The sequence below is a fragment of the Rhinoderma darwinii genome, chromosome 3 (assembly GCF_050947455.1).
Source record: "Rhinoderma darwinii isolate aRhiDar2 chromosome 3, aRhiDar2.hap1, whole genome shotgun sequence".
NCBI classification, from domain to species: domain Eukaryota; kingdom Metazoa; phylum Chordata; class Amphibia; order Anura; family Rhinodermatidae; genus Rhinoderma; species Rhinoderma darwinii.
This window is the reverse complement of record NC_134689.1, coordinates 201,029,416-201,054,919: the sequence shown is the minus strand read 5'-3', so window position 1 is coordinate 201,054,919 and position 25,504 is coordinate 201,029,416. Positions and strand designations below refer to the sequence as shown.

At 41.9% G+C, this 25,504-nt stretch overlaps 1 protein-coding gene across 3 annotated transcripts in view; it reads left to right on the top strand.

Annotated features, from left to right (window-relative positions):
• Nucleotides 1-16,207, top strand: part of TRMU (tRNA mitochondrial 2-thiouridylase) — a 40,276-nt gene extending 24,069 nt beyond the window's left edge. For all 3 annotated transcript variants that reach the window (XM_075855064.1, XM_075855062.1, XM_075855063.1), the window contains exons 10-11: nt 10,355-10,437; nt 14,463-16,207. In XM_075855064.1, the coding sequence (XP_075711179.1) occupies nt 10,355-10,437; nt 14,463-14,618 (239 nt within the window). In that variant the 3' untranslated portion in view covers nt 14,619-16,207. The remainder of the gene's footprint in view (nt 1-10,354; nt 10,438-14,462) is intronic.
• The last annotated feature ends 9,297 nt before the right edge of the window (nt 16,208-25,504 follow it).

The following is a 25,504-nucleotide window of genomic DNA, read 5'->3' as shown; positions in this document are numbered from 1 at the left end:
TTGAGAATTTGCAAAAAACTTAGCATTTTCTAAATTCAAATGTATCTGCTTGTAAGACAGATAGTTATACCACACAAAATAGTTACTAGCTAACATTTCCCATATGTCTGCTTTAGATTGGCATCGTTTTTTGAACATCCTTTTATTTTCCTAGGACGTTACAAGGCTTAGAAATTTAGCAGCAATTTCAAGAATTTCAAAAGCCCATTTTTTTTAGGGAACAGTTCAGTTGTGAAGTGGCTTTGAGGGCCTTATATATTAGAAACCCCCACAAATCATCCCACTTTAAAAACTGCACCCCTCAAAGTATTCAAAACGGCATTCAGAAAGTTTTTTTTTTAACCCTTTAGGCATTTCAAAGGAATTAAAGCAAAGTGGAAGGAAAATTTGCAAATTTCATTAGTTTTTTGCAGAAATTCCATTTTAATAAAATTTTCCTGTAATACTGAAGGTTTTACCAGAGACACACAACTGAATATTTATTGCCCTGATTCTGCAATTTTTAGAAATACCCCGCATGTGGCCCTAGTGTGCTAATGGACCGAAACAAAGGCCCCAGAAGCAAAGTAGTGCCTAGTGGATTTTAGGGCCTTCCTTTTCTTCAATTATATTTCAGGCACCATGTCAGGTTAAAAGACGTCTTGTGGTGCCGAAACAAAGGAAACACCCCAAAAAAGACCCCATTTTGGAAACTACACCCCTTGAGGAATTCATCTAGGGGTGTAGTGAGAATTTTGACCCCACAGGTGTTTCATAGATTTCATTAGAATTGGGCAGTGAAAATGAAAAATTTCATTATTTTCCAATAAGATGTAGCGTTACCTCAAAAATGTTAATTTTTTCTCAAGAAATAAATGAGGAAAAGCACCCCAACATTTGAAAAGCAAATTCTCCAGAGTACGGAAATATCAAACATGTGGTCATAAACTTCTGTTTGGGCAAGCGGCAGGACTCAGAAGGGAAGGCACGTCATTTAGCTTTTGGAGTGCTGGATTGATTTCTCTGCACCATGTCGCATTTGTAAAGGTACCAGTGCAGTGGAAACCCCCCAAAAGTGACTGCATTTGGGAAACTACACCCCTCAAGGAATTTTTCAAGTGGTATAGTGAGCGTTTTGACCCAACAGGTGTTTCATACACTGCGTAGTAAAAAAAGAAAATGTAAACATTTTTCAAAGAAAATTTTGCTTTAGCCCCAAATTCATAATTTTCACAAGGGGTTAAAGGAGAAAAAGCACCCACAGTTTGTTACGCAATTTCTCCTGAATATGGCAATACCCCATTTGTGGAGATAAACTGCTGTTTGAGCACATGGCAGGGCATAGAAGGTAAAGAGCACCGTGCAACATCTGAGGCCTACTACGATGGCATTTACTGCCCTGTGTCATGAAAACCGAGGCTCTGGGGTGTCAAAACATTAGAAACCCAGAAAAGTGACCACATTTAGGAAACTAAACCCCTCAAAGAATTCATCTAGCGGTATAGTGAGAAGATTTAGATTGTAATGTAACACCTTTCAAGGTATTCATCTAGGAGTATAGTGCGAATTTTTAATTTGTGAAGTGACAACTGAGGCTGATAGTGACTTTAGTGGAGGGGCCTGATGGTCATTTTACTGGGGGGGGGGACTGAGGCTGATGGCCACTTTACTGCGGGGGGCTGAGACTAATGGTCACTTTACTAGAGTGGGCTTAAAGGTCTCTTTACTGAGGGGTGATTTTACTGTGAGTGGGTGACTGATGGTCATTATTGTGAGTGGGGGGGCTGATGGTCATTTTGCTGATGGTCTTCGAGTGGTTTTCGCCTCTGACCTCCCATTGAAATTAATAGGAGGCAGAAAAAACCTGCGGCGCTCGTTTGGTGCTTTTTTTTGTCTGCAATTTTTGCATTTGCTTCAACGGCTTAAAAAAATGTGGGCAAAAAACACAGCAAAAAATAAAAAAGCCAAACAACGCTGTCCATTCAAAATCTGCCTCAAAGTACCTAAAGGAATTTTGAGGCAGATTTTTAGTTTCTGCCTCACCAAAAAATGCTGTGTGAACATACCCTAAGGCCACAGGAACGTGTCCGTTTTGCGTGCGCAAAAAACGCTGCGTTTTGCACGCGCAAAAGTTCAGTGCGACGTGTATATGGTGCGTGGCTGCGTGATTTTCCTGCAGCCGGCATCATTATGACACTCCCTTTTTATGTGACGACACAGTAAAGGAGGGGATTTTATGTTTCCCTTCTCTTATTTACCAGCTGTAGCGCGAATCACGCGTGTCATCCGGAAGTGCTTCCGTGTGCTGTGCGCGATTTGCACACACCCATTGACTTCAATGGGTGCGTGCTGCGTGAAACATGGGGAAGTATAGGACATGTTGTGAGTTTTACGCAGCGCACATACGCTGCATGAAAATCACTGACAGTCTGAGCATCCCCATTCACTAACATAGGTTCGTGCGACGCGCGTGAAAATCACGCGCGTATCACGGACATATAACACGTTCGTGTGAATAAAGCCTAGGTATGTGCGCACGTAGTGACCAAAAACGTCTGAAAATACGGAGCTGTTTTCAAGGGAAAACAGCCCCTGATTTCCAGACGTTTTTTGAGCAACTTGCGGTTTTCGCAGCGTTTTCGCTGCGTCTTTTACGTCCGTTTTTGGAGCTGTTTTCATTGGAGTCTATGAGAAAACGGCTCCAAAAACGTCCAAAGAAGTGTCCTGCACTTCTTTGACGAGGCAGTCATTTTACGCGTCGTCGTTTGACAGCTGTCAAACGACGACGCGTAAATGACAGGTTGTCGGCACAGTACGTCGGCAAACTCATTCAAATGAATGGGCAGATGTTTACCGACGTATTGGAGCCGTATTTTCAGGCGTAAATCGAGGCATAATACACCTCGTTTACACCTGAAAATAGGTCGTGTGAACCCAGCCTAAGCGTGTAGTGCTTGTTTTTAGCCATTTTTTGTCGTTTTGTAAACAATTTTTGGTAAGGGTGCCCTGAGAATTATTTTTTCCCAGGGGTGCCTCGAGCCTGAAAAGGTTGGGAAACTCTGCTCTAGGTATTCATCTAGGGGTATAGTGAGAATTTTTAAATTGTGAAGTGACAACCGTCTAGGTATTCATCTAGGGGTATAATAAGAAATACTTTAATTTTAGTAACTAAGGAGGACAACCTGGAAAACCCGCAATGGAGGGAGAGGGAATGGCAGGTCCCACTACCAACCTACCCACCATTCCATAAAATCCAGCCCAAAAAATAAATCAAAGGGAAAAATTAAATGAGACGTGGCATTGCTACCCAACTGGAAACTCGGGCAGTGGGCAATCTAGAGACACAGCAGGGTGATGGCGACTGGGTACTGCGACAGGTGATAGCTGGGCACAGATCACAACACGGCAGAAGAAATTATATATTTGATAACCAGTGGGCGATCACTGGTCAGTGGGCACAAAAGGGGCAGAAATGGGGCAGATCGCAGTTTTTGTTTTTTAACACTGTTGCACTGTATTCTCACTGGCTTCCGACTCTGACAAGCTCTCTGACAGAAATGAGCTTGTCAGAGCCGGAGATGCCGGCAAAACAAGTCTCCTGCGCTGTGATTTGCCAGTCGGGACTGACTGGCCAATCACAGCCCTTGCTGACACGGGACCACTCTGATTGGTCCTGCTCGGCAACTGTCTATGACAGTTGCGATCAGGACGCTGTCACCGTGTCTATTGAAATGGTGACAGTTTAACCCCTTCCCGACATATGACATACAGTTACGTCATAGCCGGGTAGGGGACGTATGAAGCGTGCTCACGGAGTGAACCCGCTCCATACGATGCGGGTGTCGGCTGCTTGTTACAGCCGACACTTCAGAGTAACGAGCAGCATCGCGCTCGAGCGCGATCCCGCTCGTTCAGCTCGTTAAATGCTGCGGTCAATAGCGACCGCAGCATTTAAATCGTTAGAAAGAGGTGGCCCCCTCTAACAGCTCATCACGCCCCCCCCCCCCGCAACGCAATCGTGGGGGGGGGGAGATGGTTGCTATGGCTGCCTGGGGGCCTAATGAAGGCCCCCAGGTCCGCCATCTTTGTGCACCTATTAAGCTCTGCGGCATTAATCTCCTCTGTCACTTTTTGTGTTTATTCTTAGAGGCAGGTATGTTAAAGAGGGCCTATCGGTTCTGTTTCCCAGGGGTGCCCTCTCCCTATAGCCGTAAACATGCACACAATGTTTATTGGGGAGATCGCTGTCAACAGAACAGGCATTCAACAATGGCCATCTTATGTGTTATGGCCAGCTTTAGATCTATCCAAGCAATTTCAAGCAGGATATTGATCATTTTTAATGAACCTCTCCGCTTGTAACATGTTTTTGCATGGATGTGTTCGTTTTGATGGTGCCTTAGCCCATTTTAAAAAGTGTATTTTCTACAGCCTGAAGAAAATGTTTGTTTTAGGTCCTCTTACATTAAGCTTCATTGGACTATCATTTTAAGTGTAGGTGAAGCATCCCGTATATTAGGGAATTCCGGGAATCACTCCTCCTTCTAGATGTGGAAATGTACCTCTAATAACATGCAGGACTGTCCATATAACTGAAAAGAAACATTGTTTTTCTTAAATTTGCTGCATGACATTTAAAATTCTGTCGGCAGCTCCTTAGCAATGGGATACTGACATCTGAGCCAGCGTGCACCGTTCCTAACAAAGCAGCAGTTTACAGTCTGTTGCTAAGGAACATGTGACAGAATTGTAAATGTCAAGAGGCAAATGTCATTGAGAAGTAAAGATCTCCTCTAAATTCTTAGCATCTTTTCTACTGCCCATCGGAAAACCTCTATAATATGAGCTCGTGCAGTCTGCAGTCTGTTGACAGATACTAAGGAAAATCTGTATTTCCCCAGCAGCCTTGCATCTTATTACTGGATTACTATTGCAGCTAAAGGGGGAGATTTTAATAATAGCCTTTTATTACAGGGGTTTTATTGAAACAAGCATGGTGTGCTCATACTTTGTCATAGACTTTAGGTCTTGCATTAACCCCTTAAGGACACGGCCAATTTTGGCCTTGAGGACAGAACAATTTTTTTATATTTCCCTCTTTGCATCCCGACGCTCATAACTTTATTTTTTGTACGACGTAGTTGTATGAGACTTTGTTTTTTGCGGGACGAGTTGTACTTTATGTAGGTACCATTTTTTGGTACAAATACATTATCATTTAATTTATATCAGTTTTTATTTTGGCGAAAATGCAGAAAAAAAGCAGTTCCGCTGCAGTTTTAATATTTTTTTTTTTTACACCATACACCGATCATCATAAATAATCTTATACATTTGTTGTACAGGTATGTTACGGTCGTGGTGATACCAAATATGTCTATTTCATGTTTTGAGACTTATATTTTAAAAAAGTTTGTATTTTTTTTACTTTTTTATTTATTTACTTATTCATTTTTTTTACATTCATTTAACTTTTTTTTTTAAATCCCATAAAGGGATTTTTCATTTTGATTTTTTAACTGTAATGTACTGGCATAGATCTATATGCCAGTACATTAGCCTGTGTACTGATTGTACACAGACAGTTGTTAGGGCATACCTCCAGTATGCCCTAACAGGAAATGTGTTCAGACAGCCCTGGGGTCCTTCAATGGACCCTGGGCTGTCTGGCCATACAAGTTATGGGCTTTGATCACGTCACAGTTCTTTTCTGTGACGCGATAAAAGTGCAGTCCCCCCTCCTTGAACACCGCGATCAGCTTTAATCACGGCATTCAAGGGGTTAACGGCAGAGATAAGCGGTTTCTCTCCGCTGTTAGAGTGGGGCGTGGCTGTGTATTACAGCCGTTGCCCCGCACTCAATCGCGCGCACATACGGCTGTCACACAGGACGAGAATGCTCGTCCTGTATTGGCAACCAGTTAAAAGGGTTGTCCCAGAATCGACAATTATCACCTAGTGTCTGATTGCAGGGGATCCCCACCGATCGCAGGAGTGGGGGTCCCGAATTCCCCATTCGTCCTCACTGCATAACCCCCCCTAGTAACTCATCTGTTTTTGGCAGTCCCATAGACTTTGAATGGAGCTGCAGCGCACAAGTTCCGTTTAATATCCTCCTCACTGCCGTCGAACAGTGAGGAAGAACAGGTGCTTTGGAACTTTGTTTATTTATTTATTTTTTCTTTATACATATACGAGGTGCACTTTATTGCCAAAAGTATGTGGGCCCCACATCACATTCCAAAACCATGGGTGTTAATGTAGGGCTGGGCCTTTTGCGCTTATAACAGCCTTTATTCTTCTGGGAAGACTTTCCATAAGATTTTGGAATGTCTGTGGGAATTTGTGGCCATTCGCCTAAAAGAGCATTTATTTGGTCAAGCACTGATGCGTGTTGGGAAGGTCGCAATCAATTCATCCCAGAGGTATTTAACCCCTTAATGACAGGGCCTGAAAAGGCCTTTATGACCAGCTGCATCTTTCATTTTTTACCTCTCTGCCTTTCAGCAGCCATAACTTTTTCATTGACGTGGCCGTATGAGGCCTTGTTTTATGTGGCATAAATTGTATTTTATTTTTTTCGCAGTTTGGGGGTATAAAAAAAAAATTTTTACGGCGTGAATATAGGAAAACGCGATTCTCGACATTGTTTTTCTTGTTTATTTTTTTTATCCTGTTCACTTTTTACGCTAAATAACCGATTAATTCTTCAGGTTATTACGGTCATTTAGATACCTAATATGTGTAGTTTTTTTTGTTTAATGTAGGGGCAATAAAATATATTTTTAAATCCCATTAAGGGACAACTTTATATACAACTCTATTTTTTACTTATGTATTGTATGCTAATACATTACACTGTGTCACTATGACATAGTGTGTCCTAACTGCAGGCAAACTGAACAGACAGCCCTGGGGTCCTTTCTAGGTCCCCAGGGCTGACTGCAAAGTAATTCCCCAGTCTTTGATCACATTTCTGGTTTCTGGTGACGAGATCAAAGAGGGGAGTTCCCTTTTGATCTTGCCATTATCAAAGGGTTAAACAGCTGGGGTCCGAATGTTTTCTGATCCCAGCTCTATTTTGCAGGCTGATCTAATATTAGGTGTTGTAAGTTACAGCTCCTGCTTATAGGGTGAGCGCTCATCAGCCTCTTCTACAGCGACGCCAAATGATACAATTACAAAATACAACTCGTCCCGCAAAAAACAAGCCCTTATACGGCTATGTCGACGGAATAAAAAAAAGGTTACGACTCTTGGAATGCGACCGTGAAAAAACAAAAAATAATCCTTGGTCATTAACGTGGCCCGGTCATTAAGGGGTTAATATATTATTATAAATTTTATTTATTTGTGTTCTCGCGTTCTACTTTTTACTTCTCTATAGGGGCTGCCGTTTTTTTTTTTCATCTCTGTCGATTAACGACACATACAGAGATGGAATACGGCACATACAACCCCATAGAGAATGCGAACGGGAGCTGTTCCATTCTCTGCAGCGTTCGCCGTCTGTGTGGGAACGGCACATGCCGCTCCCACACAGATCAAAACGAAGCTCGTTCGCAGAGCGAAATCCGGCGCCTCCTGCTGCCGGACAGTAAGATGATGACTTCCGGCCGTGGCTTCCGGCAATATGTTCAAGGAAGCGAAGGCGTAAGGAATAGGAGCGGAGGCGTCGGCAGGAGAAGATCATTTATGTTTGTGTATGTGATGTGTGTGTGATGTTCGTGTTATATTGTTGTCTCAGCACTGTATCTAATCCTCCTACACTGTGCAGTCGCTCAGAAAATGGCGGCACACAGTGTAGGAGGTTTGAAGGTTCAAACCCCTCCTTCACCTGGCGCTAGCCAGAATAAGGGATGGGGGATTGTGTGAGGACACTAGAGAGAGTGTGTCTACCCCAAATTTGCAGCATAAAGCAATGAGGTTGCTTTACCACATTGACCATGCTGCAATTTTGGGAACTGCTCCCTTTAGTGACCAGCACATGGAAATGTTATAAATTAGAATCTAATATATAATATTTCCTGACTTGTGAAAAAATTTAAATTAAAGCAACGTGTAATCACTTAAATAATAATTGTTTAACTAAAAAAAAAATAACAAATTCTATCGACACATTCCCTTTAACCCCTTAGATACCAGTCTATTTTAATCCCTAATGACGAAGCTATTTTTTGCATTTTCTATAGTCGCATTCAAAGAGCTATTACCTTTTTTAATTTTTCAGTCGTCATAGCTGTATGAGGACTTGTTTCTTGAGAGATTAGTTGTACATTTTAATGGCACCATTTTGGGGTACTTATCATTTTTTTATAACTTTTTTTTGGGGGGGATAGAAAAACCCTGAAATTCTGCCCTTGTTCTATGCAATTTAAATTCACGCCGTTCACTGTGCGGCATAAATAACACGTTACCTTTATTCTATGGGTCGGTACGATTATGATGATACCTCATGTATAGGTTTTTTATGTTTTGCTACTTTTGGACAATAAAAGATCTTTTGAACTAAATTTATTTGTTTTTGCATCATCACTTTCCAAGAGCCGTAATTTTTACATTTTTCCGCCCATATAGTGATATGTGGGCTTGTTTTTTGCAGGTCGAGACGTAGTTTTGATTGGTACTGTTTTGGGGTACATGGGACTTATTGATTAACTTTTATTATGACTTTTTTGGGGGGGCAATAGGAGAAAATAGCAATTTCAGTTCTTTTTTTACGGTGGTCAACTTGCGGTTTAAATTACATGTTAGCTTTATTGTTTGGGTTAATACAGTCACGGCGATACCAAATAAGTGTACTTTTTATTTAACTTTTTTCAGTTTTACTAAATCAAGCCACTTTTTATGGAGAAAAAGTTTTTTTTACTGTAATCTTTATTCGTTTTTATTTCACATTTGTTACTTATTTTTTTTTCCCACTAGAGGACTTCACTGTGCGATCTTTTGATCATTAGTATACCAGAGCATTATTGCCTGCCAGTGTAAAACTGACAGGCAATCTATTAGGACATGCCTCAGGCACATCCTAATAGGCATATACCCAGGGCAGACCCGTGGGCCTTTGTCAGGCCCCCGGCTGCCATGGCACCCCATCGGAGGCCCGCGATTGCATTTGCGGACCGTCGATGGGTGGGAGAAGGAGCTAGCTCCCCTCTGCAAATGATTTAAATGCCGCAGTCGCTATTGACTGCAGCATTTAACGGGTTAAACGGCCGTGATCTAAGTAAACTTCAATATTGGCCGTTGAAGCAGGAGCCTGGCTGTCATCAGTGTGACAGATCAGCAGCCGTTAAAAGGCAACGGCCTAGCCTAAGGCCCCTTAGTGACCGCCGTGAAAAGGTGTATTGGTGGTCACTAAGGGGTTAAACTTGTGATCAGTCGCTCGACCATGGAAATTTATTTCATAAAGCCCCCCGACGCACAGTTCTTGTGCTGATGTCCCTTCCAATGACCGTTTGGAACTTTGTAGGAAGTGGTGCAACAGAGGATTTTTACGCTCCACATGCTTCAGCACTCGGCGACTCTTCTCTCTGAGTTGGCGTGGTCTACCACTTTGTGGCTGAATTGTTGTTACTCCTAGATGCTTCTACCAAACTATAATAGCACTCAGTTGATCGGAACCGATCTAGCAGAGCAGAAATTTCATAAACTGACTTGTAGCAAAGGTGACATCCTATGACATGTTTAGGATGAGAAATAAGAAGAAACATCCCAGGCCTCGAACTCCAGTATTTAGGATCAGCTTTCTGCCTGGCTATGCAATCTTTGAGGAATATGTTTTTATCAAGGATACTCATAGAGCAGACAGTGTACAAGTCCTTATTTATTTACTCATTGATCTTTAGCAGTGTAGTCCGTGCTGCCAGTAATTACGTTTTGTCTGTAGCGTTGGTAGATCTCTTTGGCTGGCATGTCTATGTGATTATATTGGGAAGTTTGCGTATTATGCTGTAGGACTTGATGTAATGCACCCACAGTGTTCTGTAATCCCCGAGAAATGCGCTGCCTGTCACGTCTTGTTGCCTAGTTTAGAAATTATGTCTGAGACTTTTGTCAATGGCTACATTGTTCACAGGGAGAAGTAAAGTTATAATTGCCATGGGCATGATATGGGATGTAAACTATAATTAACGCTATGCACAGTGTTGGAAACAGCTTAGCCTCGTGACGCTCTCAATGACTAACTTTTGTATTGCTCTATTTTTATACTCATGCAGCATTTTCTGCACTAAACATCATATGGATGCAAAGATCTGGAGATGGAAGGTTATTTTCAAAAGTGGAGAAATGTTAAAAAAAATTCCTGTTTTATACCTGTAATCCAGTATAAGAGTGATATTTTATAACAGACTCTTGTTTTAATAATTTTTAGTGCCATGTGTACTGACCTTAAATCAGGATGGCACAGTTTGGGCAACATTAGTGAAGCCGATACGAGCCCTGACACCTGGCCAGGTAAGAAAGAAATTGGATCCTATACGTCTTCTTTTTTATTTATTTTTTTATTTTACCATGTTTGTTTAAAAATTGCAATAAACTGAAGTGTTACAAACAAATAGCAGTATAAGCTCATATGTGCAGTGCAATAAAGGCAATCAATAGTTTTATATCTCTGAGGTATAGTCAATGGGGGGAATTTATTAACTTTTATATGCCGATAATTTAAAAGGCACAAATATCACAATTTGCGAAAAACAATTGCGACTTTTGTGCCGATTTCGACGCTCACAGGTGGAGCTCAGCGAAAGGGGGACCCGTCCACGACCTGACAACTTTACTATAATTTACTAGAATTCATGCCTCTTAATAAACTGGGTGTATTTTTACTTCAACTTTCTTTATATTAAGACTGGTGTATAAAATGCCATTCTTAATAAATTCCCCCCAATGTATACATATCAAGAAAAAGGAAGCAACATGCAATAAATACAGCTTCAAAAACAGCAGAAGTTCATCTCTATTGATGATATGTTTCCTGGCTACTTCATGTTCAAGTCCACATCCCAGAAAGGGCAGAATATAAAGAGCCGTGTTCGGTCTGAACACTATACAGTGTGCATGGCAATTTGCACCACAACCTCTACTTTTGAACACCACTTTCTCCTAAGGGATTAACTAAGTTTATCCATTGTTGGATGTACATCAGGATAGCTATCTCTTCGTCCATTGCAGTTCCACTGTCTTTAGCACAAGAAACATTTCCCACAGGAGGATTCTAATGTGGTGTGACCAGCAAGATGCAATAGACGGACATGAGGAGTAAAAGGCACTGGAATTTTCAGAATATCAGTTATGTCTGTCACTTCTGTCCAAAATATTTTAGATAAGGGCCAAATTTTACATAAAGTGGCCAAATCCCTACAATTGAAACCAGCATGGATAAACGCTTATAGTACGGTCCCACGGAGGGTCACGATTTTCTTTATTTTAGCATAAAGAAGAAAAAAAAATGCTAGTTATTAACATTTAATGGAATGACACTTAAAGTAGGACTTCTGCCCACAAAAGGAAAACTGGGCCATATGGCTGAAATGCTGTGAATATCTGATGCTCATTAGTGACTACTGTAACCATGGTTATACGTGATTTCATGGAATGTCAGATAATGACAGTATGTCTACCAAATGTTCTATCCATATCAATTTCCAGGAAAAAGATTTTTTTCCTTGGACACAAATCTGTTTTGGTTTTTTTTCCTAAGGGTGTATGTATTCAAACACAGTTTGTCTTTAAAATGAGTGTCACCCATGATCAATGGGCAGCATGCTGTTTTTCTGTCACCCATGATCAATGGGCAGCATGCTGTTTTTCTGTCACCCATGATCAATGGGCAGCATGCTGTTTTTCTGTCACCCATGATCAGTGGGCAGCATGGTGTTTTTTTGTCACCCATGATCAGTGGGCAGCATGCTGTTTTTCTGTCACCCATGATCAGTGGGCAGCATGGTGTTTTTCTTGGAAGCAAACGCATTTCCGGCAACCGTCCTTCCAAACCAGCATTAATGCTTATAGCAAAATTATAACACTATTACTCATTCGGGCCAGGAATATGTGCAGTAGTAAGTTTACTGTACCAAGAAAAGTCCTTTCTATGTATACCTCAGAACAGTGCTAGCCTTGGTAACCATTCAGTGGAATGTAATGTGAGAATGTGTCCTACCTATTTTGTTTAAAGAGGCTCTGTCAGCACATTATAAGTGCCCTATCTCCTATATAAGGAGATGGGCGCTATAATGTAGGTGACAGTAATGCTTTTTATTTAGAAAAACGATCTATTTTAAATCGCTTTATTAGCCATTTTTTTTGCTTTATGCTAATGAGTTTCTTAATGCCCAAGTGGGTGTTGTACAGAGTGTATGACGCTGACCAATCAGTGACCAGTCAGCGTCATACACGCCTCTCCATTCATTTACACCGCAGCATCGCGTTCTTACTAGAACGCGATGTGCAGCCACATACACGGACATTAACGTTAATCAAGTGTCCTGATAATGAATATACATGACCTCCAGCCTGGACGTCATGTGTATTCAGAATCCTGACACTTCTGAATCTTTTCTGTGAGATTTCCAGCAAGGGAAACTAAATCTCGTTTACCTCGTAATCTCGCGAGATTACGCGTGGCTTGCTGGAATCTCACAGAAAAGATTCAGAAGTGTCAGGATTCTGAATACACATGACGTCCAGTCTGGAGTTCATGTATATTCATTATCAGGACACTTGATTAATGGTAATGTCTGTGTATGTGGCTGCACATCGCGTTCTAGTAAGAACGCGATGCTGCTGTGTAAATGAATGGAGAGGAGTGCATGACTCTGATTGGTCAGCGTCATACACTCCTCTGTACAACGCCCACTTGGTCTAAAGTAAAAACACGCCCACTTGGGCATTAAGAAACTCATTGGCATAAAGCTAAAAATCGCTCATAAAGTGGTTTAAAATAGATCGTTTTTCTAAATAAAAAGCATTACTGTCACCTACATTATAGCGCCGATCTCCTTATGTAGGAGACAGGGCACTTATAATGTGGTGACAGAGCCTCTTTAATCACTTACCAATGTAGATGATTACATGTCCACCTTTTATAATTTTGTAACGAACACATTTTATAATTCAGTAATGAAAGAACCCCTAATTGCTCAAAATAATTCACGCTAAAGAATACTTTTTTTCATACTTCACATTAATGATCTGCTTCATATATGTTTCTTTCTTGGCATAGTCCCATGCATGCTCTAATGCTAATTGAGAAACAGCATTTCCTATTTAAATAAAAAAAAATAGTTAAGCTAAATCCAAGAGAGCTCACCATCTGTCACGTTTTTCTATCGAGCTGCTTCTTCGTTCTGTCTGCTTTTGGGGGAGATGAATGACCACATTCAATATGCTACTCCAGCATCATTGGCGATGTCACTTCGCTTTCCTAAGCTCCTGGATGGCAAAGCCGCCAAGTTTTGCACCGATGCTTCATCCCTGCATCTGGATCTTGGCATTAAGAGGCAGGTTTGCCGTTTGAGAGTCTGTAAAAGCTATGTGACAACCTGTATTGGCAGCCATATTTGCTGTCTGCCGCCTTTCCCAGAACTTGATATAAGTTAAAGGCTACGTACATCTTTGAAAGGGTTTTGTTTGTTTTTTTTTAATAAAAATGTCATTCAGTGTGATCGGTGCAACTTTATAATTTTTTTTATTAAAAATTAGGTTTACTTTTTGGATACAGCTGCTCTGCATTCTCTATACAGAGCAGATGTATCGTTTGCTAAATCCTTTTCCCGTCTGGTCCGCGGGACTGATGGATTCACGTCTTCGCAAATGACACCGCTGCTCTGTATAGAGAATACAGAGCAGCTGTATCTCAAAAAGTAAAGCAAATTTTTAATAAAAACGAATTCTAAAGTTTCACCAAATAAACTGATTGACCCTTTTATTAAAAAATAATAATAATCCCTTTCAAATGTGTACATAGCCTTTAAGAAATGGCTGAATATAATTTTAACGACTCGAATGAAGGGGTCAACTCAAATTATTCTATTAATTTGTCATTTATTTCTATGTACACTTTATTTGATGTAAATGTGAAACTATGGTCTTCACATGTTACAAATGTCCCAGACATAGTGTCCTTGCCCCAACAACCAAAGTTCATCTTTTAATATTATCAAAAATAAAGTGGTTGTGAAGCGGCTGAAGCAGACATTTTTTTTCTCTTGACCACTTAGAAAACTTGGGGCACATAGTTTTATATTATATTCTACCACAATTCATTGTTTGATGACATCTTATATCAAAGTATTTTTGATTTACCATGAAAAGTATCCAAAAACATATCGTAAAGTCTCAAATGAAGAAGAGCACATATTGTCTTCAGGGACCTCTTATAGGATTGTCCTTGAATCATCCCTTTCTGTGTTTTGTAACAATTACTTGTTTGTTACAAGCTTTCAGTGTTATAACTCCTGTTTATGTTGCTTATTTGCCAGTTTGCGGTTTTCTATAAAGGAGAGGAATGCCTTGGAAGTGGTAAAATTGTGAGGCTGGGACCTTCACTGTACACGTTACAAATGGGCCAAGATAGAATGAAATCGGTGGCAAATGTGTCAACAGAGACTGTTAAAGACCTGGATCCATTAACCTGACTGCCGCGATCTTCCTGGCTAATTGGAAGAATTCAGTGAAACCTGAGCCAGCAAATTGTAGAGGAACGAAAGCACAACACTGTCTTTGCGGTAATTAAGGGGCAAGTTCTGACAGACTTTGATTGGCATCATACCTCTGAGGTCTTCCATGCACAATAATTGATTGTTTTCCACAGACAATTTATAGTCCTGAACATCTGAGAAAATACCTTTCTAAAAATTAAAATAATTTTATTAAATTTAGGACTGTCAAAGGCAGGACAATTGTAGCGCAATATAAACATGGTTTATGCACAATTTACTATGTTCAATTATATTCATCTCTTTTAACACACTGGTATTTATAAGAAAAACAATGGCGGGCCTGCTGTTTTGTTTCCACCTTTTCCTCCAAAAAAAGGAATAATAAACGTTGATCAATAAATTATATGTACATTTAAAATGGTACTTATAAAACCTACAACTCGTCCCGCAAATACCAAGCCCTCGTGCACTTTGTCGACAGAATGCACCGATAAAAACATGAAAAAGAAAATAACTTGGTACTGAAAGCCCAAAATAGACTGGTCCTTAAGGGATTAAGTACTAGTTTCTTGGTCCAACAAAGGAAACTTAAGGAAAAGTATGGAAGAAATGTGTTTAGAATTCAACTAATATTTTCAATGTCTTCAATCATTTGATCTTTTACCTACACGATAGTATAGTATAGTATAGTATAGTATAATATAATACAAAACATTTAACAGCTCATGCAAATGGATGTATTACCTCAGTGTTGTGCGGAGCCATAATACGTAACATATACACTTCTGTGGGACCCTACTGTACCTTCGAATGCCTCGATTTCATCAGGAGGTTCTTTGTTTGATTCCGTATGAAATAGTGACATGCTCCACCAGATGCCATGTTACGGAGCTAATGTCCCCTAGAAGCATTGCTTTTAGGGGAGAATGACCCTCTGTAATAGGGTAGCGCACCATATGGTGTCACACGAAGTACCGATTGCAAAGATGCATCAAAAACCGCAGTGTGTGATACTGCAGAGTTTGATTCATCTTTAAACCAACAAGAAGATTGCAATATACTGTAAAATTCCAATAATTCATCATGCTTATGATCACCGAGGTGCTGGGTAATTGTAATTCCTCCCATGATGCACACTGATACATGGGGCATTCTTCACGGTTGAAATTGCATATTCTTACGTTGATGGTAACTCCATGATGGTACTATGTCAATGTAAGAATGTTAAGTGCCAGCTATGCGTGCATCCAGGTGCCGGCACTGATGTTCCTCAGTGCTAATGCAAGCTTGAATCATCAGCAATGTGTTTATGAACCATCGTCCTGCCATTGCTTTAACATCAGCGCAGACCCTTTGAAACCCCGGAAGATGTTGATCAGAGGCAGACTAATGCACCCACTATGAAGCACCTGAAGTGCTGACTATAAGGTAAGTTCCTGGATTCTAATTTATTGTTTGGGGGTATTTGAGATTTGATGTATTTTTATATAGTGTAATACAATAAAATTATTATATTGTACTCCAAAATTATGATTATCAGGTATAATAAAAACATTTTTTAGCCAGCTGCCTACGCTTTCTTTTCTGACACTTTTACATAGGCTTTTCTTATAACAGACACTTCTAATGTTTGCCCAAGATGTCTCCCAGCTGGTCGATCAGCTAATTAGCTTTGACGCAAAGAAGACATTCAATAAAGATGTGTGGGCTTTCTTTAAACCATACTTTTATGATTACATTTTAACCCATTTTTTTTTTTATTGACCCTCCCGCATGATGACTCTAAAACATTGTTAGCCATTCCTAAACCCTCTGCTTTTGCATAGACACAGTACTTTAAGGATTTGTTCACACGGTGTGGTAATAATATAATAAAATCGCTGTAAAACGCAATTTGAACGCATCTCTTGAATAAACCCCTACGCCTTCCAAACTAGGAATGGAACTCATGCTTACAATCCTGGGTGACCACCCAATTTCCCTACAGTGAATAGCTCAGTATCTTCAGACTCCTCATGAGGGTCCACATGCTGCACCTGTTGATCCTGCTTTGTTTCTCCACCAGAATTTATTACCTCCTTTATACAAAAGCTGGATTGTTTGTATTCTTGTCGAAGCCGATGCTAATTAACGTTCTACCTTTAAAAGCAATCAACCATCCCCTAGCTTAACCTTTGGCCACTGCTTTGTCCCAAACTTCTTTTCACATGGAACCCTTCTCCACTTCAGCCTTCAAAGTTCTCATTTGAATATTTGCTACTACCACCAAGATCTGCACCCTTCTGCATTCCCCCCTTTTTTCCCCTCAGAACTTTAGCCTTTTTTTTTTTTTTCTTAATTCGACCATCAAAACTATATGTATGTGGATCTATAACCATCACACATATACGAGCTTGTTGGACAATCTATACAAAATCATAGTTTTTAATATGGAGTTGGGCCACATCGTGCACCTATAAGAGCCTCCACTCTTCATGAAAGACTTTATACAATATTTGGGAGTGTGTCTGTGGAAATGTGGGCCTATTTAGCCAAAAGAGCATTTGTGTGGTCAGTAACTGATGTTTGATCAAAAGGTTCCAATTCATCCCAAAAGTGTTGATGGGTTGAAGTCCGGACCCTGTGCAGGCAACTTGAGTTCCTCCACATATAACCATGTCTTTATAAATCCCTTTTTAAAAACGGGCTTACGCTGAAACAGGAAAGGGCCTTCTCTAAACGGTTGCCTCAAAGTTGGAAGCATACAATTGTGTAAAATGTCTTTGTATGCTGTAGCATTAACCTTCACTGGAAAGAAGGGCCTACCCCAAACCCTGAATAAACAGCCCACTGTCCCAGATTATACAGAAGGCAATATACATTCTGGTACGTAACGTTTTCCTGCACCCGCCAAACCCAATTTCCTCCATCAGACTGCTAGGTAATGAAACGTTATTCATCACTCCAGAGAACACCTTTTCACTGCTCCAGCGGCTGTGTGCTTTGCACCACTCCAGCGGACGCTTGCATTGCGCATGGTTTTCCTAGGATTGTGAGAAGCAATGCCCATAATGAGGAACCGATATTTCTCGTTAAAGTATTCACTGGGGGACACCGCACCATGGGTATAGGCCCCTGTCACTAGGTAAATATAGAAAAAAAAAGTGGCTCCGCCCAGTGGGCTATACCCTCTGCTGAGCACTGAGCTCCTCAGTTTTAGCGCAGAGTCCATAGGAGGCAGGCATGTCCTGCACTGCAGACAATTCTAGATTTTTTTTGAATTTCCTTTTTCAGGTGCAGGGTGTTCCACTTGGTGACTCTCCTGCGGGCGCTGGGCAGAAGGAGTTTCCACTGTTTCAGTGGATGCCTGACATTTTGGTGGATGCTCTTCCTACCTCAGTGGATGCCTGCCTCTCTGGTGGATGTTCCCTGCCTTGGTCACCCAGTCCCCTATTATTATGGCACCAGTGGTTGAGGATGCCGGACAGCCACACTACGTGTGTGTGTGTTTTCCGAAGGGGTGACAGGCTGCGCCTGAAGTGACTGACAGGTAAGATGTCCTCTCCCCACCATTGGGATTTGCTGGGGATGGGGAAGGAGCAATTCAGACTCTGCCAGCGGAGTTTACAGCACTATATATAGAGGAGGTCCTTATTTTAAGCTGTTGTGTCCTTACTAAGGGGTTTCTAACACTTACGTGCTGGCAGACATTAGCTTCAGTTTTTTACTACAAGCCGCGGCGTTCCGCTGGTGGCGCCATTAATTTAGGACACCGCGCCCAGGGGCTCTGGTAGGATAGCCATTTTCTATACATTTTTGTTTTGTTTTTTTGTAAAAGACTCGTATGTCTTCAAAGTGCAAAGTTTCTAAGGCCTGAACCCTCCCCCCGCCAGTGTAATGCACTTTGCGTGTAGTTCAGCGCACTCCGTCTAAACCATCACAGAATTCCCCAGCTCCCATGGTTAGTGAGCATATTGAGGAAATCAAGGAGATCTCATTCTTCCTCTGATTTCTCTTTCAACAAAAATGCTGCAGGCGTCCTTCATCCCTTTCATTCAAGAGATATATCTGAACCAGCTTCGTCGGGTGACGTCTCTCTCTCTCGGAGTGTAATAGAAGCAAATCCACTCCTCCTGCTGTGAAGGATCTCATTCAGGCAGTGAGAGAGATGTACTTAAAGCGTAACTAAACGGTCGATCAACTTTTTATTTTCTAGCAGCATGTGTAATATAAATGTTTTGTAATATACTTTATTAATGAATTTGGGCTCCTTTTTGTGTTATATGTGGTTTAAATGGCCACTCTGACACTTTTCTACCACAGTTTATTTCTTGTATTTCTCCTGTTGCTAGCAGAAATCCGTACACCATTTGAACGTATCAGTGTACGGATTCTGCTGCCTGTGAGTACGGGTGGGTGGTGGCTCTATCCTGACGCCAGATGTGCACACCCCAATCGTGACGTCAGGAAGGTCTGTCTGCCTCTATGTACTATACAGTTCATGGAAGAGACTGTGTGCACTGGTTTCTATGATTCTCCCCCTGTCTCAGGACACTGAAATATGAGCTGCTAATTAGCATCAGATAAGACTAGGACTGCTCCGTCCGTTCCCCCCAATCACCCTGCCATCCTGTCTTATCTTCCCTGCACTTGCCAGGGAAAGTGAAAATAAAATCTGACTGCTTTCCTCTGGAGTGTGCAGAGATATTCATATCTCTATAATGTGTTGTGTTGTGTTGTGCTGTGCATAGCTCAGTGCACGCTCACAGTACTGTAATGATCACCTCAGAGTTCACTGCCCATGAAAGATACAGACAAATCGTAACATCACACACAGTAAAACACGCCCCTAGACCCGCCCCTAAGCAACTGCCCAGAATCAGTAAGTGTGAGAAAACAGATGTGGATGGTTTCACAAGAAAAAAAGCTGCAAAAAAGGTACCTTGAAGTGAAAAAAATTGCTAGGAGAAATGTATTTACATAAAGGGACATAATAGCAGTTTAAATATTTATTTTTTTGCGACAGTTTAGCTACGCTTTAAGATTGCATATGATCCTGCTGAATCCCCTCCGAATGAGTTATTATTGCATCGCCACAGGCGACCCCCTCTGGTCTTTCCAGATCATAGGGGTTTTGGCAAATTGTTTTCTGATGCATGAAAACACTCTAACCGGCCTATACAGGTGTCCAAGAGCACGGACTATATATTTCCTTTCTCTGATGAGTGTATTACCAAAGGGTAGGCTCACTCCAAGGTAGATGCTCCCATGGCCCGGCTTTATGAATATACTACCTTACCGGTTGCAGATGCTTCTGCCTTAAAAGATCCAGTTGATGCCAAAGTGGGGTCTATGGCAAAAGCCACTTTCAGTGTGGCCACGACTTCAGTTAGACCCTCTTTTGCAGCATATTGGGGTAGCTTGGCTAGTATAGAACTACCTACTCAACTACAGGACGCTATTGATTCAGAGGTGGATACTTCCCTGCCAGCTGCACAGCTTTTTCATGTCTAAATATGTCTGTGACGTCTCTGTCCAAGCTGCCCAACGGTCTAAGGCCATGGCTAATGCAGTAGCTGTCCACAGGGCCATTTGGACTAGGAACTGGGATACTGTTAGTGCCTCTAGGAAGATTTTCACCCTTTCGTTTGCCCAATCTCCTTTATGGCCCTGACCTGGTCCAACTCATTTCTGAGGCTACAGGAGGAAGAAGCACTTTACTTCCACAACGTCATCCAATGTGATGCCAAGTTCACTCAGAAGACAAAGGTGTTTTTTTTTGGTACTTGACTCCACGTCAGAGGCAGAACTCACGTGAATCCCGTCCCTTCAGAGTGCAGAGACCTTTCTTCCGGCCCAGAAACTCCTGGCAACCCCACACCAGACCTGCTAGACATATTCCGGCACAGCGGGCTTCCACAGCCTGAAAATTTGTCCTCGTCTGAGCAGCTCTCCTTCTAAGAGACATGGGGAAGCTGCTCCCCTTCCAGGAGACATGTCTCGAAAACATCGAAGACGCTTGGGTGTGGGAGGTTATGTCGACAGGCTACAAAATAGAGTAGTCTTCTGGCCCTCCAGGGTGGTTTTTCCTGTCATCGCCCCCTCGGGCTCAGGGTTTTTCCTCAAGCCATTCAATTCCTCCTTCATCAAGGAGTAATTGTCTCAATACCAGCTCCAGAACTGTTCAAAGGATTTTATTCAAATCTTTTCACAGTACAAAGAAGGACGGATCTCTTTGTCCCATTTTGGATCTAAAACATCTCAATCGACGTAAAGATTCAAAGGTTTTGAATGGTTTTTCGATGGTTGTTTCCTTGGAGGTCGATGAGTTCCTGTCTTCAATAGACATCAACGATGCTTGTCCTCGTGTTCCCATTGCTCAAGTACATCAGCGTTTCCTGTGCTTTGCAGGAGGTTCCGAGCATTTCCAGTTTGTGGCCCTCCTTTTCATGCTGGCCACGGCTCCAAGGGTCTTCACCAAGATCATGCTCATGGTTCTCGGATCCAGGGGGATAGCAGTTATCCAATACTTGGACGATCTTCTGGTGAAGGCACCTTCTAAAAAGGACAACGTGGACCGACCCAGATTCAGATTGCTGATCAACAGCACCAAGTCATCTCTCACTCCGTTTCTAGGGATGGTCCTGGATACACAGGCAGCCAGGGTATTCTTACCCAAGAACAAGATCACCACTCTCAGACAGGGAGTGACAGTACTCCGCAGGAATGCTTCTTGCTCCATCTGCTTCTGCATGAAAGTCCTGAGGATGATGGTCTCAACCTTCGAGACAGTCCCATTTGCACAATTTCTGATCTCTACAACTGGCGATTTCTATCTTGTTGGGACAAGATTCTGGACTCCTTGGATCTGATGATCAGTCTGCCCCTTTCAGTCAAGGAGCAGCTGTGAAGGATGTCTTTCCCCAACATCTCAGGGAAAGCACTTCACAACTCTCCACTGGCAAGTCATCAAAACGGACGCAAGTTTGTCCGGCTGGGGGGGGTGGTATTCGGCTGCCTTACAGTCCAGGGTAACTGGTCTGACCCATAAGCTAAGCTCCAGATCACATGTTCCTGGCCCTGTCTCACTGGACATCTTGTCCCAGGGTCTTCCAGTGCAGATAGACAACTCTACAGCAGTGACGTACAGCGATCATCAGGGATGTACAAAAAGCAGGACTGTATGGAAGGAAAAACCCAAGGTTCTTCACAGGGCGGAACAAAATGTCCCTGCAATGGCAGCAGTGCACATCCCAGGAGTAGACCATTGGAAGGCAGATTACCTGAGCCGGGAATGCCTGGATCTCAAAGAATGGTCTCTTCATCCAGAGCTTTTTCACCGCATTTGCATTCGGTGGGGTTTCTCGTACGTGGATCTCTTCGCCTCTCACCTCAATCATAAGTGCATGGACTACGTCACCAGAACCAGTGATCCCAGGGCCATAGGAGTCGATATAAATGAGATATTCCTTGAATACATATATATTTTTATAATTTTACGGAGTTAGCCTATTATTATAACTATGTCCTGCCATATAAAGCTGTTATATTAATTCTTATAAACTGTTTGGTGATATGGGCATAGTTCTTTATATTTGGAAGTTCCTCAATTTACGAGCTGTTCCTGATCAATTCTGTTCAGGTTTTTGCACAACCTGTTAAACCAGAAAATACTTCCAGGAAAGCTGACAATATCTAAGGCCTCATGCACACGACCGTATTTTTTCCCACCCGTAAATACTGGCGTAAATACGGGTCCGGTGTCACACGTATTCCACCCGTTTTGCACCAGTATTTACGAACCCGTGCCCGTAAATATGGGTCCGGTGTCACACGTATTCCACCCGTATTTACGAGCACGTTTTTGGCGGCAAAATAGCACTGCACTAATCGGCAGCCCCTTCTCTCTATCAGTGCAGGATAGAGAGAAGGGACAGCCTTTTCTGTAATAAAAGTTAAAGAAATTCATACTTACCCGGCCGTTGTCTTGGTGACGCGTCCCTCTCTTCACATCCAGCCCGACATCCCTGGATGACGCGGCAGTCCATGTGACCGCTGCAGCCTGTGATTGGCTGCAGCGGTCACATGGCCTGAAACGTCATCCAGGACGTCGGGCCGGATGTCGAGAGGGACGCGTCACCAAGGCAACGGGCGGGAGACCGGACTGGAGGAAGCAGGAAGTTGTCGGTAAGTATGAACGTCTTTTATTTTTTACAGGTTTATACTGATCGGTAGTCACTGTCCAGGGTGCTGAAAGAGTTACTGCCGATCAGTTAACTCTTTCAGCTCCCTGGACAGTGACTATTTACTGACGTCGCTTAGCAACGCTGCCGTAATGACGGGTGCACACATGTAGCCACCCGTTATTACGAGAGCTCCATAGACTTCTATGGACTGTCCGTGCCGTTATTACGGCCTGAAATAGGACATGTTCTATCTTTTTCAACGGCACGGCACCTTCCCGTGAGAAAACGGGAAGGCACCCGTCGCCAATAGAAGTCTATGAGCCCGTTATTACGGGTCGTGATTACGACCCGTAATAACGGGCGTTTTTACGGTCGTGTGCATGAGGCCTTAGGCGATTTAATGATCCTTTACTGTCCATAAAGATGGTGTTGTACACTAACGTTTATTATATTCTGTAGGTGATTGGTTGTTTTGCGCACATTATGATTCCTACTTTGCCGGGCAGGGACCTGTAAGGGTGTGCCAACGTCCCTTGGCATGTTCGTCTCTGATATAGAGATTCATGGGGCTAAAGAGACCAGTCCCTTTGAAAAAAAGTGACATCATAAAGCCCTGTTCTTTCATCCTGCGAACATGCTGAAGTTCTAAACTTTTTTCCTCCAGTTCTCAAATATATTGCCCTTCAGTCCAATACAGTTCTAAATTTAATTAACCCGCACTTCTATGGGTTAATATCCTTATTAGGCCTCATGCACACAAATGTATAAGTTTAAATTAAATAAAAACAAAACAACTGCATGCTAACCAACGCTAGAAGCCTAACAAGAATGTAACTGGAATAATGCCATAGTAAAAATATGACATAGTGGGGATTACAGTCTGTTCAGAAAGGACTGTAAAAACTGGAAAGGAGGAAGGGTTTGCCTTTATGTAAAGTCCTGTCTAAAGCCCACACTAAGGGAAGCTATATGTGAGAAAAATATTCATGTGTATACTTCATAGGTAGAAATACATGGTGGCAAAAACCATAATAAAATACTGATGGGGTTTTCTATAAGCCACCAAATATAACAGAAACTTTTATGATAAGGCAAATAAACGAGGAAGCAAATCACAATAAAGTTGTCTTTATGGGAGACTTCAACTATTCATATATAAATTGGGTAATTAAAACTTGTGGATCTTCCAAAGGACACAAGTTTCTGTCAATAACTAAAAATAATTAATTACCTTTTCCAACTGGTGCAGCACCCAAACAGAGGAAGGTTCCTTTTTTTTTTTCTTTACTTAGGCCTCATGCAAACTAACACGTTTTTGCATCCGCAATTCACCCGAAAATCTGCAGGTGAATTGTGGATCCATTCATTGCTATGGGCCCATGCATTGGCCGGGAGCCTGGACCGCAAAAAGATAGGACATGTCTTAATATGGGCCGCATTTGCAGTCCAAGCTAATTGAAATCAATGTCTGCCCGTTCTGTGATATGCGGGCGGCCCGCAGATGACACTCCGTGGCCGTCCTTGCACACCGCTACGGTAATGTGCATGGGGCCTTAATATTAACCAATAGTCCTAACATAGTAACAGAGGTGCAGTTGGGGACCTAGGAAATAGTGATCCTAATATAATAAACTTCCACTTGTCTTTCAATATAATGTTTTGTCGAGTCACAAAATAATGAACTTCAGGAAGGGGAAGTTCCATCAACTTAGAGATACCCTTAACCTCAATGACGAGACAATATTCTAAACAATAAAAGTAAATTATAATAAATGGGATATTTTTAAAAGCATCTCCAATTTTAATTCTGATAGGTTCAAAACCAATGTGGACAAATAAAAATGTAAAGGGGGCAATAAATAATAGAAAGCATTTAAACTATTAAAACAGGAAGGCAGAGAAGAAGCGCTAAAAAGGTATAGGGAAAATTAAAAAAAAATCTGATAAAGGCAGCAAACCTGAAACCCGACGTTCATTGCAAAGAGAGGAATACTAACCCTAAAACGTTCTTTAATGATATAAATAATAACATATAACCCACAAAAATAAAACCTTCACATGCATACTGGGCAGAGCCGGCTCCAGGTTTATGTGGGCCCTTGGGCAACACAGACTTAGTGGGCCCCTGTGCGGGGGAACTCACAACAGCAGGAAAATAGCAGTTTATGCCCTCAGATAGAAGCTCGGCCCTGTTCATTCCCCCATATAGAAGTTAAGCCCCCAGTTTGTGCCCCCATATATGCAGTACTCTCTGTAGATAGTGCCATAGTGTGCCCTGTAGATAGCGCCATTGGGGCTCTCTCTAGGAGTGGAATCCCCAGCCAACGCCAATTTGACATGGTTTTTATTTCTACATTGCAAATAATTTACTTGTAAGTGTAGTAGAGAAAAACAGAGCGAACAATTTGGACATGCATACCGCTCATTCTGAGTAATTGAATCATTAATTGAAAGGGGCTTGTTCAAAATAATAGCAGTGAGGAGTTAAATTGGTGATGTCAATCATTCTGTGGAGTAACAGGTGTCAATTTTGGCCCTTATTTAAGGTACAAGAGTAGCAATTGTTGCACATGTTGGTAATAGTGGATTTCTTTCTGAAATACTGGGGAAAATGGGTCGTTCCAGACATTGTTCTGATGAAAAATTTACTTTAATTAAAAAGTTGATTGGAGAGGGAAAAACATATAGAGAAGTGCA